The 17,043-nt window shown below is 47.3% G+C and overlaps 1 protein-coding gene across 1 annotated transcript; it reads right to left on the reverse strand.

Annotated features, from left to right (window-relative positions):
• Nucleotides 1-2,211: 2,211 nt before the first annotated feature.
• On the reverse strand, nucleotides 2,212-3,244 carry LOC118004112 (V-type proton ATPase subunit G 1-like). The gene has a single exon (XM_034995278.1). It carries the CDS (start codon nucleotides 3,198-3,200, stop codon nucleotides 2,844-2,846), a length of 357 nt encoding a protein of 118 aa, XP_034851169.1. The 5' UTR covers nucleotides 3,201-3,244; the 3' UTR covers nucleotides 2,212-2,843.
• Between the last annotated feature and the right edge of the window lie 13,799 nt (nucleotides 3,245-17,043).

Here is a 17,043-nt window from a genome sequence, read left to right on the forward strand (position 1 = left end):
TAGATCCTTACCAGTAAACAATACAGTTTCTGGTAATCTTAAGTGCGGTGTCCCACAGCAACCTTCCAGGAAACTCGAGGTAGAAATGGGCTGCTCTCATTCATATTTGTGGTCGTGACTTGGATCTCATGGAGCGAGCACCAGTCAGAGGCATAGAAAACTCCCAGTGATTCTAAGGTGACTGCAGTATCTGAAACACTGCTTGTGTGAGCTAAAAGGTACAGAGCAGTGCAGAAGGAAGCTAGGTCTTTGGCCCTCCAACCTGCTGTCAGAAAGCAGGCTGAGGAAAAGACTTAGCTACAATGACTGTTTCTTATGGAAAAGAGAGGCAGGTGCAGAGGCTATCTCTGGGTGGATATCTGAGGGTGGAGCCAGGAGCCATGGCGAGCCATTCCCAAGCAGCAGTGCTGAGTTCTAACCCAGAAAAGACCCATGTGCCCAGAGGAATTTCTGAATTGCTAAGGATCCCTGTGTATCTCCCATTCTTTACCCTCTTTTTTTTTTTTTTTTTAGAAGAGGACCTGTAATGCTTATCCTATGCCCGTCCTACCGCTACATATTAGGTAGAGGGAAGATAACGTGTTTCTTTAGTCCACAGGCCCACTGATCCGGAGGAACCGTACAGGAAGAGCTGTATGTGAGAAAGTCACCCAAGGAGCAATTAGATGACAAGGCCCAGGACTTCAGGTTGATGCTGCAATGTAATGAGACTTGAGGGCCGTGGAAAGGGGTGAGTGTATTTTCATGTGGGAAATATATGAACCCTCAGGAGCCAGAAAGTGGACGGAAGTAGCCAACCTCCCACGATCCCATGGCCATTCTTGCCCCTGAGAAGGAATTCCTTCTTGCACTGCCTCAGGTTGGCCCTGGGTGACCAATATGATACAGAGAAAATAAGGTAGGTCTTAAAGCCTTGCCGCTTCTTCTGGCCTCCGATCTTCCGCTCTGAGGGAAGCCAGTTGCCATGATGTGAGAAGCCTCATACTGCCCTGTGGAGAGGAGCGGAGGCCCCTGCCATTCGGCAGCACCAGCTGCAGCCCTATGTGTAGACCGCCTGGGGCGTCGAACCTCCAGCTCCAGTCAAGCCTTCAGATGGGGGCAGCCCTCGCTGCATCTGACCACAGCCTCATGAGAGATCCTGAGCCGGAACCAGCAGCCACACAGCTCCAGAACGTGAGCCCCAAAGGAACCGTGAGGGAGAAAAAAATGATCACTGCTGTTCTAAGCCGCTCAGTTTTAAGGCAACTTGTTATACACCAGTAGATAACAAACACAACTCTACAGGGTAGGAAAAAGGGAACCCAATGCAATCACTGGCAGAGGAGTAAAAAGAAAGTGGGCAGACCCAGGAGAACACACACACACTCAGGCAGCATGAGGTTCCCTTGGCAAGCATGAAAAAGGGCAGCTTCTCTCTCCTAGCGGAGTGTTGGCATCGAGGGTCAGAAGGTTGAGGTGCCTGGGGACGGTGAGACTTTGGGAGACAATTTCAAGAGGTGAGCTGGCCATCTTAGATGGGACTAAACCCTCCTGGGTCCTGGCTTTATTGTTGCAAAGGAGGCCTTTCCATTTACAGAGCTTTTTTGCATCCATCTGTCACAATGTGACAAAGGCAGGTCAGGATTACCAGGCCCCTCGCGCAGAGGACCAAATTGAGGGTCGCACTGGGTAATTGGTTTGTCCAGGCCCTGGGCACTTTCTGTTCCTGTAACAGCTCTCAGCAGATCAGAGCTGCCTTTGCCTGCCAGAGGAATCAAATCACCCAAAGAGTCTCAAGACCGGGCCAGAAAGATGCATTAAGGAACAACAATGGAGAGAAAATGCAGGCCACCTGCTCTGATGGGGACCTTCAGTCAGGAATAACAGACGTTGGCTGCCTTTATCTGTGCCTCAGGATGCAGAAGCTGAACTAGTGTCATTGTTCAGATTCTGTCCCTCTTTACCATGTGGCCTCGGGCCTTGGGTCTTTCAACTTCATCCATATTATGTGGGGTTCCACCGGCTGGTCTCTTCGGCTCCATGTGCCTCTGACAATGTGGGATTTGCAAGGAATCTGTGGGAACGTCAATATTGATGTTGGCATAATAATACCAGGCCATTCCCAGTCAAGGCTCCAATCTATAAAATCGATGCCGAACAGGAAATTGCAGGCAGAATTTATTCTGAATTTTCCCACCAAGGCACTCAGTTTGTGTATGTTGCTACGTGGACTTTTTTTTTTTTTTTTTTGCATGACAAAGTCTTTACTTTCAAGTGATTATCAGTACACCAAGTAAGAACATGTATACAAGTTCTTGAATTCTATCATCTAATAATTTTGATTAAGAGAAACTAAGAGCAGCCCGAACAATATATACTAGTATTCGCTGTTCCACCCTTAGCCGAAAGGACGACTTAAGGCCGGCTCCTGCTTCACACAAGTCACAGTAACTATTTACTACTTTTTCATAGAGAAAGCCCCTGACCTTCAAGAAAGCTTTAGGGAAAAAAAATATTTAATCCCTGTCTTTCTTAAACAGAATTTTTTTTTCACTACATCTAAGAAAGAAAAAGTACTGATACATATGTTGCTTGAGCTAAAAGGCATAGGAAAACAGACAACGTATACACATTAATTTCTAAGAAATATGAGGTAAAAGGAGAAAATCTTTGGATAAGCTCTACGTTTGTACAAAGAAGCTAGATTTGCTATTCTCTAAGAAGTGAAGGGACCTACTACATAATATACAGAAATAATGTAATGCCTTTTCACAAGGATGTAACTACTCAAGATTTGCTGAAGCTTCGTATTCCATGAAGGCATCTAACATGCCAATCTGCACGCAGAGCTGCTCCTTCCTCCCCTATCCATTTATGCGGTAGTTTTCATGGATTTCTGGCCGGATGTCACAGACAAAGGCCAGCAGGTTATTCAGGACTTCATCCCTGTTCTGCTGGAAGTAGGCCTGGAGGATGGTCATCTTCTCCTGGGTCTCCTTCTCCACTTCGGTGCTGCAGCTGCCATGGGATCCCAGAGCCGCAGCTTCCTTGGCCTTGAACTCCTTCTCTCTTTGCAGGCGGTATTGTTCAATTTCAGCCTGAGCTGCTTCTTTGGCCTGCTCCAGCCTCCGGTTCTTTCGCTTGCGGGCCTCCGACACCTTCTCGGCGGCCCGCTTCTCGGCCTGCAGCAGCTGCTGGATGCCCTGCGACTGGCTGGCCATGGCGGCGGCGACTCTGAGGCCGAGGGAAGGGGCCTAAAACCGCTACGTGGACTTTAATAAAATAGCGAACAAGGGAGGTTTCTGCCAGCTTCCCCAGCCCCCTGACATATGCTCCCCTTTCTGCCAGACCCCTCTGGAGAGAGGACCTCCCTGGGGCTGCAGCTGTGATCGGGAATAAGTACAGAGAGTCAGGTGGGAGGTCGTTTGCAAAAACAACACAGCCTGTAAAATAAAATGGGGTGGCATAAAATAAAATAACACAATACGCAATAAAATCATAAAATGACCAAGCTAAATTAATGTCAGAGGACCCTCTCTGCCCAACACCCACTCTTGGTCTCTATATTTAAAAGGAGGAAAACAAATTGGAGTATCTGCCTGTCCAGCCCTACCCAGCTGACTTGGCCCACCTAGGCCCTGGGGCAATGGGGATCATCATGGCAAAACAGTAAGATGAAGTGGGGTCTGTGTTGACCCCATAGACAGTGCTGGTACCTGCTCTGCTGGGCTTGGCTCTGGGCGCCCAAGTGAGCACTGAGCTGCTACTGCATTTTCTAGCATCCATTATCCCTTCCCACAGAAGGATAGCAAACCTCTACTCTCTCCCTATTGCATCAGTATCTACAATAGCGCATAGGACCAGAAACAGCTCAAAACACAGAAACATACTAATGAAAACTCAGGAATGTGAAAGCTAACCTTTGATCCCCCAAAGCAGGGACGCCTGAGAGCTTTGGGCTGGGGGTGCCTCTGCTCTGAACAAGGAGATGAACAGCGTGGAGCTGCATGGTCCTGAGCTGGCCAGGGAAGCAGAAACGGTTTAGCAGAATATGCAGAATCACGACAAGGCAGGACACGGGGGAACTAGATGGTGCTTAAGTCACTTGTGTCTAAAGAGGTCAATGTCACCGCTGGGAGCGAAGGTTGGCACTGAGCACACAGCCCTCTCTGAAGGGAAGCCTCATATTGTGTGTGGCTGATGCAAGTACAGTTAGGATTAGGTTAGCTGTTTGAGTAAACAAAATACAATGGGCTTGCTTATTAGCTCATCTATTTGTTGTCTTTATAAATTCCTGAACAAAGAGTGCTTGCTGACACCTTTAGGGCACTGACTAAACTATGAGGTGTGCGGAAGGCACCTTGACACTCAGCAGAGACAGACCCAGGAAGCAGATCCCTGTTCCTCCCCTGCCAGAGGAAAGAGGGAAAGCCTCTTCCTGCTCAAGTGTCTGATCCTCTCCTTACCCTTTAAGGCCCCTTTTCACTTAGTAAGAGGCACACCCAAGAAGAGAGGCAAATGTGTAATTTGCCACAATTTAGAAAAAACAACAAAAGTAATCAATGCACTTCGCCATTTTAATGGTTGGTAGAGCAAACATAGGCTAAAGATGGAATGAGGCCCAGATACACCACGTGCTTGGAGACAGTGCTGGAGATTATCTCTGCCCTCCACCAAATGAGACAGAAAACAAAGAACACGGAATGGGGGTTCAAAGACATGCATCTGGTCCTGGCTCTGCTGCTCATGGGCCGACTGGCCTTGAGTGAGTCACTTCCCCAACTCTGGCTCTCAGTCTTGCACCTGTGAAAAAGCAGGTTGGGAGGTTTGACCTCTAAAGACGGGTCCACCTCATTCATTCATTCAGCCAACATTTATCAAGTGCCTTTTTTGTGTCAAGCACTTTTCTGGAAAGCAAGAATACATGACTGAGCCAAAGAGAGAGCCCCTGAAGCTTACATTGTAGTGGAGGGAAGACAGGCAATAAACATAAATACAGAATAAGTAAGCAAAGTATATATATTTTTAGAAAGTGCTAGGTGCTATGAAAGAAAAGAACGGGGCGCCTGGGTGGCTCAGTCGTTAAAAATCTGCCTTCGGCTCAGGTTATGATCCCAGGGTGCTGCGATCGTGCCCCGCAGTGGGCTCCCTGCTCTGCGGGAAGCCTGCTTGCCCCTCTCCCACTCCCCCTGCTTGTGTTCCCTCTCTCACTGTCTCTCTGTCAAATAAATAAATAAAATCTTAAAAAAGAAAGAAAGAAAGAAAGAAAGAAAGAAAGAAAGAAAGAAAGAAAGAAAGAAAGAAAGAAAGAAAGAGAAAAGAAAGAAAGAAAGAAAAGAAAAGAACAAGGAGACTGGTTTTTCTTTTTAAATAGAGAGATTAGAATAGGTTGCATTGAGGTGTGTGTGAGTGGTGAAGACTTTAGGGAGGTAAGATTTCAAGCCATAGAAATACCTGGGTGAGAGCATATGGGTGGCTCAATCGGTTGAGTATCTGACTCTTGGTTTTGGGCCAGGTCATGATCTGGGGGTTGTGGGATCGAGGCTGTGGTGGGGCTCCATGGTGGGCATGGAGCCTGCTTGAGATTCTCTCTCTCCCTCTGCCCCTCCCCCAGCTCGAGTGCACGGTTGCGCATGCTCTCTCTCAGATAGATAGATGATAGATAGATAGATAGATAGATAGATAGATAGATAGATAGATAGATAAAAATCCAAAACAAAAAAAGAAAGAAATCTCTGGGTAAGGAGCAATTGGGTCAAAAGGAATACAGCAGAGGCTCAAGCAAAGGATGCCCACCTGTTAGAGAAACAGCAAGGAGGCCAGCATGTTTACGTCAGAGTGAGGAAGGGGATAACAACAGAAATTGGGCCAGATTGGTGAGGGGGATGACCAGGCAGGTCACAAAGGCCTGGTAGGCTGCTGTAAATTCTCTATAAACTTGCTCCAAGGCCCCAAAGGCTCCCAGACAGCCCCTTTTAACGTACTTGGGCCCCTGGCAGAACGTGAGGGCAGCAATGCCAGCCCAGCCTGTTCCACCAGAGGGGGGCTGTGGCGCTAAGGAATGGCTCCGTGTGCCTTGGCATTGAACCCGGCCACCTGGAGTCAGGCTTGCAGTGTGGCCCTCACACAGAGAGGCCATGTGCCCGGGGCCTCTCCTCCCCATCCTAGCCCTCAGCAGGGCTTCTGTCTTCTCTAGCTCAGCTGTGTCCTCCGTGCTGGGCACGAAGGAGATCCGGGAAGGCCCTGGCTGTGCTCTGGGTTGTTGGTGCTCTTTCCAGCCAATGCCATTACTGCTAATTGACCTTGATTGCTCACCCCATCACTTGGAAACCCATTGCAGCCCCAAGTGTTCTCTGTGCCTCTGAAAAGTAAAAACTCACTTAGGCTTGAACTGAGCAATAATTATCTTGGCATTGTGAGGCCAGCCAGGCCCCTCCTCCTAGCCCATTACCTCTCTCCTCTTTCCAACTTGGAAAAGAAATATGAACCAATGTAAAAAAAATAAAAGTCATTTATTCTCCACTTTACAGGCTGCCCCTCAAAGAGTTTGTCGAGGCCTTTTTAAAGCCACTCTCCTCACTCACATTCGGCTCAGAAGGTTGCTCTGTCTTTTCTTCCGCCATTGATTTTTGCATCTGGTTAGGATTGTTCAGTGCTCCTAAGGAATGAATAACAGATTAGCCAAAGTCTAACGAGCTGCAGCTCAGATGGCTGGGCTTACCTGGACAGACAGTCTGTACTCTGCTTGTCTTCCACTTCATGCCAGGAGAATGGGGGTGCCCCCAAGGATGGAGCCTGGGCTGGAGCACAGCCTTGGGGTTCCTGGGCTTACTTGGCATTGCCAAGGAAGAGTGGGCAACCGCTCTGGGCTTGATCTTGGAGTCCTGAGGATGGAGTGCAGACCTCTGGAGGTAACCGGAAATCTATGGGGAATGGTGAATGGATGTGGTTTTGGAGCCAGATTTGAATTTGAATCCAGGGCGCCTGGGTGGCTCAGTCGGTTAAGCGACTGCCTTCGGCTCAGGTCATGATCCTGGAGTCCCGGGATCGAGTCCTGCATGGGGCTCCCTGCTCAGCGGGGAGTCTGCTTCTCCCTCTGACTCTCCTCCCTCTCATGCTCTCTGTCTCATTCTCTCTCTCGCAAATAAATAAAATCTTAAAAAAAAAAAAAATGCTTGAATTTGAATCCAAACTTAATATAAGTCACTGGCTATGTGGCCCTTTGGCAAGTGTCCTGGTGTTTGGGGGCTACCAAGGTATTCCCAGGGTGTCCCAAGAGAGCATCCAGCTGCAGATCACGCTGGGAAGGAAGCTAAGGAAGTACTAGTCTGGAGCCGGGGCCATCGCCTAACTAGAGAACAGAGCCCTGAATGGGAAAACAGGAAACCAGATCTCAGTGTTCAGTCTGGGTCACTGAGTATTCAGGGTCAGGCCAGGCTGCCATCAGCGTCCAAGAAGTTCTACTGGGCCCTTGGGTTCTGAGAAGGACTCTTAACTGGGACACTGCAGTACATGCAAACAAGCAGCACAGTGGCTAAGAGCAGGGACTGGGAGCCACACTTCCTGGGTCCAAATCCTCACGTGGCCACTTACTAGCTGTGTAAGCTCAGCCAAGTCTCTTAAGCTTTGTGGCTCAGTTTCCTCATCTGTAAAATGGGGCTAATCATTGTACCTCATGGAGGGATTGTTAAGATTAATAAGTTAATATCTGTAAAGGGCTTAGAAAAGTGCCTGGCATCTGGTAGGTGCTATAGAGGGCTAACAAGAAGAAGGAGAAGAAGAAGAGGAGGAAGAGGAAGAGGAGGAGGAAGAAGGGGGAGGGGAAAAAGCAGGAGAAGGAGAGAAGAAGGGAGGAGGGAAGGGAGGGAGGGCGGGAGAGAGGAAGGAAATGAAAGCGAGGGCTCACCTATCACAGAAATGCCATTGCACTTTCCCCTTCCTACCCCCTTGCAACACAAGTAAAAATTCCTCATGGCTTTACAGACCCAGGCATCCCCTTTAGTGCTCGGTGCTCCCCCATCAATCACCAAGTCTCTGTGCCCCTTCCGCCACGGGCCCAGGCATCCCACCTTCTCCTCCTCTGGACTACTGCACCAGCTCCCCTCCTAGCTGCTCTCTGGTCTCCCTGTCTCCAGTCTCGTATTCTCCAACCCATTCATCATACTTCCAGCAAAGTGATTCTCATACATCACAAAGCTGGCCAGATGGCCTATCGGAAGCCATTTCACAGGGCTTCTCCCTTTATCTACAGGAGTCATTGAAACTTCTTGGCACACAAGGTCCTACCTGGTCCTCTACAGATTCCTGCAGCCTCATTTACTGCGCTCGGCCCCACTCTTTATACCCCAGCCAACACTAAGCCACCTGCTGTCACCCGCAATGCACACATGCACACGTGCACACTCCATGCTTCACTTGTTCTGTTCTCTCTGCCTGAAATATCCTCCCAGATTCCCCCACATCCCCACACATTGCTTGGCCAGCAGCTAACTCCAGCCAGCACCTAAGACCTGGATGTCAGTATTTCCTAGGCTCCTTCCCTGAAGCCAGCAGTTGGATTAGACGATCTATATCCGTTTGGATGATTCTAGATAACAAATTCCTAAATTTCCATGTCTCGACCCAATCGAAGTTTATCTCTCATTCCAGGATTGTCTAATGTCGGTGTCATGGTCCGCAAGCAGCCTTCCCTCACGTGGAAATCCACGGCTGCATCTTTTGGCTCCGTAACCCGTGGGATCTCAGTCTTCCGCATCCAGCTCGTGGAAGGGGTAAGAGGAACTGGAAGAGGCCCGGCCACTTAAAAATCCCTGGCCAGAAGTGCTACCCCTCATGCCCGCTCATTCCCTTGTGCAAATTAGTCCCAGGTGACTCGTGGATGAAGTACAGCCCCTGTGCTGCCCAGTGGACGGCCGGCCCTCGAAGCCCCAGGGCGGCTTCTTGGCCGCACCCCTCCCCCCGCACCCTGTCCATACACTGCCTCAGTTAACCACAGTGTGGTGGCTGCCATCTGTTTCCAGGCCCACCTCCCCCACCAGGCTGGAAGCCCCTGAGGGCAAAGGACCCGTTCCTCGTACTTCTCTGTACCCAGCACCGGCTATGAGTGCTTAGTACTCAGTACTGTTGTTGCTTGAATGGATGTCCCAAGTCAGAAGCAGCTCCGTGACTGGATGGGTCTGACAGTGCAGGTTGAAGGTGCTCCTTGCAAACAGCTGAACTAAACTGGGAGAGGCAGGGCCCGCGGGGCCGGAGCATGAAGAGAGCTCTCCCCTGCGAAAAAGCAAACACAAGGAGAATGATTTGGCCCTTTGAGGAGGTTTGCAATTTCATCTCATGAGACTTCTCAGGGCCGAAAGGGCCCCAAGTCTGAGAGCCCTCTTCGTAGCTAACACAAGTGGCCCACACCATATGCCGAGCCCTGTTCCAGCTGCTGCGCGCACATTCGCTCATAAATCTCCATGATAACTCTGTTCTGTACGTGAGGAAAAAAAGTTAAAGATTGGGAGAAGTTAAATGCCACGATACTCTCTCTACCCACGGACTTACCTTCCATTTGTGGAGCCCAACCCCCGAACCAGACTGCTGGGTGGTGCTAGACGCCCCAGGCAGGGATGGTTTCAGCCTATCTTCCAGAACTTCTGTCAGAGAATTAAGTTTAGGGAAACAGCAGAGACGTGGCTGCCTGGAGGCCAGAGCAGACATTTTGGAGGTTTCTGACCCTATCTGAACCTCAGGGCTCAGGGAACAGGCCGGGTGGCCTGAGAACAAATTTCCAGGATTATTCTTCACCTGGAATGCTAAGCATTTTCAAGCTAAGAATCACTGAACTTTAACATTGATGTTTATGTTTTACAATGTCCTTTGGTGAAATTAAAAAACAGTACAGGTTGGAGCCAAATAACAAATTGCAAGCCTCCAAGCCCATCTCAACATGACACTTGCGCGGAATTAACAGTGATAATGTTATGACAGGAGACTGATCTCTGCACACACCGCCAGAGCTGAATACCCAGAGGCTGGCCACGCGGAAACACAGCTCCACTCAGCCGTGCTCCACGTCCCCTACGCTGGGCGTTTCCAGAGTCTTAACTGGATAACAACCGCGGCCCCTCCTGGGAAATCACTGCTTCGGAAATGTTTTACACTGATGACAAGAGAAACAGCTGTAATTTGTCATTATAGAAATATCCAATTATCAAGACACTGAGTGAGGACGGCAGCTTCCCGTCCTTACTGCCATCAGTCTGGGCTCTGAGCTACACACCTGTCATAGCCGGAGGGGCCTGCCAGGTGACAGCCATGGAAGAGCCTGGCTTCTCTTCCCACCACCTCGGGTAGTGGTGGGGGGGGAGTAGCAGTCTGTGCCTCTGGCAGGAAGCAGGTGCCTCCAAGGCCGCCTCCTGATGCAAGTGCAGGAAGAACAGCTTATGAACAACACCTGGCTGAACTGCCACCTCCTCCGGGAAGGCCACAGGAGTTACTCTTCCTCCTCAGCTTTGCCACCAAGAGGATGGAGTGAGAAGCGACGGGGCTGAGTCTTTGAAGCCAGGCAGGCCTGGGTTCAATGTGTGTCCCCAGGATATCCTAGCTGTGTGCCCTATGAGGCTCACTGGGGACAGAATCTTCCACGGATGGAGTGGAATGTACTAGGGAAGGAGCAAACAGATGGAAAACAACTGAATCTGATACAATGGCGATGAGCCAGCATTTATAGGTACTAAGCGTTTTACATGTTTAAACTCATTTTTATCCTCACAACAACCCTACACAGTGGGTGCCATTATTACATCTATTTATAGTTAGGGAAACTGAGGCAAAGGAAGATTAAGGAATTCAACCAAGGACACCTGGCTATGAGGGGCAGACATGGGATCTGCACCCAGCAGTCTGGTTCGGGGGTTGAGCTCCTAATGTTTTGTGGTCCTCATAACAAGTATTACTGCTGTCTCTGTCCCGGGTCCTGTAAGTTCTTTATATGTATTATGTCATTTAATCCTCATAATATATTATCTTAGATGTGTACAGATGAGTAAACTGAGGCCCAGAAAGGTTGAGTAACTTACCCAAGTTCACACAGCTACTAAGTAGCAGAGTCAGAGCTCAAATCCTGGCCTTCTGGCACAGTCTGGATACCGAGCCACCATCTAGCTACACATACTGCACCGTGGTTCCTTGATTACTTTCTATGCACATTTGCTTTTAATTAAGTCACCCAATAACTCCTGAGAAAGATACTGTTATTAACTCCAATTTATAAAGTGAGAAGGTGAAGATCGTAGAACCTAAGTAGATTACAGTCAGTAATTGAGGATCCAGGATTCAAATCCAGATGCTGTCTGGAACCCTCTGCTGCGGTAACCTCCTACCCTAACCCAATGCCTGCTCCTATGCAGAACATGTGAATTTGAATTCAGTTGAGCTGAAGTGTGAATGAGCTGCTCAGCACCTGGTTCAAATGCCACCTCCTTCAGGATGGCCTCCCTCAATCTCTTCTTCCTCTGTTTAATCTCGGACCTGGCTTTTGTACCCAGAATAGCTCTTGATCACTTCTATGGGCAATCTTGCTGTGATGGAGAGAAATCTATGCAGGGAAGTTAAATGTGGTGACATTGGAGTTTTCCCCAACAAGTGGTTAGACAACAGGTGGCATAGCTAGATTACCCTGCAGAAAAGTTGCTGGTTGACAAGCACCAACAACAGGTTTTTTAGAGCCCCATTCCTGAGCATGAGCAGATATGCAGGGATCACCAGGCTCCTCAGGGAAGTTTCCAGCATGAAGGACAGAGACCAAAAGAACCAAGGGGGCAGGGGTACAACCTGAAGGAAACAGACTATCCAAGATGGACAACATTAAAATAACCTCAACATCCTCAGAGATGTGACAGAATACGTTATATCCAAGAAACAAGAAAAGGATGTTATAAAAGGGGAGTGGGACATTTGAGAACAAGGAAGAGCTTTAGGGAACTAAAAACATGGAAGCAGAAATGAGAAACTCAGTAAGTTTGAAGGGCTGAGGACATCTCTTAGAATGATGGAAAAGAAGAAAATAAGGTAATTTAAAAACCAGTTCAGTGGTTCCAACGTCTGAGTAATAGGAATTCCAGAAACAGAAAAACCTTTAGTACCAATTCAAGATCTTCCAGATCTATAGGCCCTGAGTTTCCAGATCAAAAGGGACACTGAGTACCCAGAAAAATGGATAAAAATACCCAAACCAAGGCACATCAATGTGAAATTTCACAACGCGGGACAAACAGAAGAGGCTATAAGTTTCCAGAGGGTGGGTCGGAAGAAAGAAGGAAAAGAAAGGAAAGGAAAGGAAAGGGCCAGTATACGCAGAATTAGGTGTTAGAACAGTTTTCAACTTCTCAAAAATAACTAAGTTCTAATGGTTAGGAGTAATAATGTAATAAATAACTTCTCAATAACAAATAAGAAATAGAACTAATAAATAACTTCTTAAAAATAGCTAGAAGCTAGAAGGCAGCAGAATCATGCCTTCAAAATTCTGAGGGATAATTATTACAGAAGGGCAAGGTCTCAAAAAATGTATATCCCACACCCTGTTTCTCAGGAAGCTACTGATGATGTGCTCCTTCAGTATAAACCAAAAAAGAGGAAGAATGGAATACAGGAAAGAGGAGATCCAATACAGTAGAGAGGAGAAGGGAATTCCCACTTTGATGCTGAAGGGACATCTCCCGACAACAGCCATGCACCAACCAGGGAAAGTAACCATCCACCAGCAGTCCAGAGGCCATGGAAAAACTCCTTCAAGAAGATAAATTGATAGAATATCTGATGTGAATGAAAGGTAATATGGACAAACTTTGGAGAGCTTGGGGTTGAACTGGTGATAAGTACATGGAATATCCAACACACATACAAACAAAAGGCAATTTTAACTCCAGGGAAAACAAAAGACTGTTCAGCAAAGGAAAAGCAATCAAAATTTGCTATGAAAGCTCAGATCTGAATAACATACATGGTCATAATATTATAAACACTGACTATCGATCTAAGTAAAACTGTAGTTCTGCCGGGAGGATGGGAAGGTGGCAGGGTGCATGTGTTTGGCATGACAAAAGAAAAGAAAAGGAGCTAAGTCTGACTTTTCCATTGTGGGAAGTAAACAGATGAAGCATAAAACAAATAGCCTCAAAAAGTAACAATACAAACATATTGTTGGAAATAAGGTGATAAGGACTAAAATAAATCTAGAAAAGGTGAAAATGGTTGCCTCTGTGGAGGGGAAATGGGGGAGATACCTGAAGTCTGCTTTTTGTCTTAGCAAACCTTGTAGAACCAGGTGAGTCTGGTTCTTTAAACTACATAGTTGTTTATAATTTTATATATATGTAATGTATATTTTTGTACATGTATAATTTTGACAGAAATTAAAACTGAAAAATTTTTCCCTGGCTTTGTAGTGGGGACTGTAAGAACAGGGTGGTGTTCTCTGAAAAAACCCAGGCCCGTTTATGCTTTGGTAGTGAAATAGATGGCTAGTATCATACTGCGGCTCTTCTGTACCACCATAGAGTTTATTCATTCATTTATTTGACAAATATTAATCAAGGCCCCACTATATGAAGGCAGTTTCACCTCCATTATCTCTGATAATCTGGCTTTTAGAAATTAAAGGGAAGTAATGTGGGCTCATGGCTCCCTTTCTAATCAAGTCCATACAGGGGCTACTGACTCACCTGGGAGGGAGCAGGTAGGGTCTGGGACTGTGCTGGGGGTAGAAGAAACAGAAGCTGGTCTTCCCCTCTGGGTGGCAATGTACTCCTCTGGTATGTCTAAAATAAGACACCTCACCACCTAAAGATTAGTTTCTTTCCAAATTAAGTCTCACCCACAAGATAAAACTCATATTTCCCCTGTTAACGGGGTACATGAGAGAATGGGGAGGGATGAGGAATAGTGTCTGTTCTCCCTTCTGTGGAATATTTGTGACCTGGGAAAAGTATGTAGTTGAAGTTCTACCCCTCCCTAATGAGTGGGGAAGGAATCTACATAGCACAGTTGGGTCATATGAAATATGCCCTCCCTGAGCATGTCCTGCTCACTGTAAGTCACCAGAAATTTGGGGGCAGCTCTCCTTTCCTGTCACACAGAGCCCGTGTCATCTTCTCTACTTGGGAAGCAATTCTGACCTCCTTAGCAATGTCATCTTTCACGTGAGAAGGGGTAAGCTATATGCCAAAGCACCACTGAGACTGCCTTGGGATCAAGGTGCATGAAGGCATGACCAGTGGCTCCCCAAGCTAAGAAGAAAGGGTCATCAGGTGCCTGTCTCAGTGGGGCCATCTACTCCACCAGGGAGGAAGAGAGGAAAGGAGAAAGGGAAAGAGACAGGTTCAAAGTGGAGACAATTAGGAACTCTCCCTCTGCAGACTATTTAATATCACACTTGGCTTTCCATCACTCCTCTTCATTATAGATTTTCTGAATCACAGCCAAGACAGAGGGGGCACTAGTCAGGCCTGAGATTGTTTGTTGCACTTGCCCATTGTAAAAACCACATTTCAGAGCCAAAAGATGAGCTAATATTCTACTTCAATGTAAGTAGTAAAAAGCAAATAACTTTCGGCATGAGAACCAGGAAATAAGAAGAGAAGTTTAATGCTTCCATAGAGAAGCAAATATTTGCACTTATTAATATCCTGAAACCCACGTCACCATGAATAGTTCCTTCTCCTATTATCCCATGCCTTTTGTCTAACACAGTGATATATTGCCACCCTTTCAAAATCCTGACACAGATGACATTGAAGCAAATTATGTACCTCAGCCAGATTTCTCAGTTGAAATGGAGATAGCTGATGTGTACATTTTTCCATCTAATTAACATTCCACAGTTTGAATAGCTGTTATCATGCCCTGGGTCCCCTATGAATGGGTGAATAGATAGAAAGATCCATAAACAGCTTGGCTTGCATAGAATGAGATTTTTCTTCAGACAAAGAGAAAATGGAATGAATCATTGTCATCTGGATGGTAGCAGCCATCGGAGACTAACACAAGCATACTCCCCTGTGAGCCGAACACAAGTGTGTTGCCTAGCACCAGCAGCCATCTCTGGAAGTTCTTGGCCCACTCCCAGCCTCTGTATTTGGCTACATAAATTTTTTCACCCAGGTCTTTGTTTACACTGTGTTGTGGTGTCCAAAAATCTGTCCCAAATTTTTTGATACTCCTCCACTCAACAGGTGTAAATTAATTCTCCTCTCCTTGTACTTAGTGATTCAGTTCCAACAAACAGAATATGGCAGAAGTGATAGTATATAACTTCTGAGACTAGGTCAAAAAATGCATTTCTCTCTCTCTCTCTCCCTCACTCTGGAGAAAACCAGTTGCCATTGCAAGAGGTCACTCATAAAGTCCCATGGAGAGTAACTGAAGCCTCCTGCCAACAGCCATAGGGATGAACCATCCTGGAAGTGGATCCCCAGCCCCAGACAAGCCTTCAGATGAGACCACAGCCCTAGCCGACATGACTGCAACCTCATGAGAGACCCTGAGGCAGGACCCACGCAGCTAAGCTGCTCCTGAATTCCTGACTCTCAGAAGCTGTGATGTAATGTTTATTGCTTGAAGCTGCTAAATTTGGGGCTGATATATGCAACAACAGATAACTAATACACACTATGATTTCTCTTGACTTTCATCACCGTATTTATGGGAAAAAAAATTTTTTTTCTTCCTAATATTCAAAGGCCAAGATGACTATAGCTGCCACAGCAAAACTCCAAAGTCACTGCGAAGTGAGGGGATCAGAAGCTTGCTCAGGCCTTCCACAAGCCAGCCAGCTCTCGGGGAACTGCACAACTTGCTGGAAAAGGACACAGAGAAATTGCAGGAAAATGTCTAGGACATGCCTCAGGCCACCCATCACTCACTCCCTCTTTCCTCCATGCATCCTCTAAGTGGTGTCACCTCTCGCAGACCTCACCGTGTTCTGCAGCCTCTCTCATCAGCTGTGTGCATGCTCTCAGCCCCCTGCGTAACTCCTCGTACAACAGTCTTCCCCCCACTACAAACCCGTAGCTGGCATACTGGTGCTCACATCTGCAGAGCCTGGCCCATGCCAGGTCCTGAGCCATCTTGGGCCAGGACACATAGTGTCAGAGGTCCCTTGGTGCTTTCAAAGCGAGGTGGACATGGAAACGCCCATAAGTGGAGTAACTACAAATGAGCAGAGTGGTTAAAGTCTCCCATTTTGGACCTAGACAGAAATAGGTTTGATTCCAGAATCCACTGTTGACTAGCTAATTGACTTTGGACAAGATAAGTAACTAATACTTGGCTTCCTCCTCTCTAAAATGGGAGCATACCATTGCCTACCTTAAATAGGATTACATTAAATCTAGGTAACATCTTCATACAGGGCCTGGTGCCTTACTCAGTAAACGTTGCTGTTAAGACCAGGAGTAGAAGGCTTGATATCACAAGCTTGGAATCCCCTTCTCCCCCTCTGCAATTACTTCATTCCAGCTCATTGTAAATGCTGGGGATTCCTCATACCCACTGTGGGTGGTTTGGGGGGGGGGGGTGTTTTTCCCCTGCTCTTTTACCTGTTCTTACCTGTTTTCCATCAGCTCTGGCCATGGCTTCTGGCTCCTGCCCTGACTCCCAGCCCATTGTTAGGCCCCAGGGGTGCTGTGCTCTTGCTGGTATCTGCTCACACCTACCCTCCAGCACCTTGTCTCTCCCTGCCCAGCCCCAGCTGACCTCTGGTACACGAACTGGAGCTCGACACCCCTACCACAACATGTCTCCATGCATCTTCAAAAGGTTTCCTATCTGTTTTGTCTTAGGAAGAAAGAAGGAAACTAGTCCCCTCTTTTCATGCAGAAAACTGCCTATTCTGGGGAAAACTAGCTGAGGTAATTTATATGCCCTGCTTAATTACTCCACTACCAGACTCCCAACTAAGTTGCCCTAGCAACACCTAGCAACTGGCCACTGTCACCAGCTGCTTCTGTAAGAGAGTTCTTCTAGCTGTGTTATAAAGTCTTTTTTTGGTCGCCTTGGTACAGAAAAGAATAAGTTAAA

Source organism: Mirounga leonina, unplaced genomic scaffold (genome assembly GCF_011800145.1).
Source record: "Mirounga leonina isolate KUSES-001 unplaced genomic scaffold, KU_Mleo_1.0 Mir_92, whole genome shotgun sequence".
Classification (NCBI taxonomy): domain Eukaryota; kingdom Metazoa; phylum Chordata; class Mammalia; order Carnivora; family Phocidae; genus Mirounga; species Mirounga leonina.

Bases quoted from the DNA above. Each gene is read 5' to 3' on its own strand.
- LOC118004112 (XM_034995278.1), bottom strand. From the start codon at position 3,200: ATGGCCAGCCAGTCGCAGGGCATCCAGCAGCTGCTGCAGGCCGAGAAG.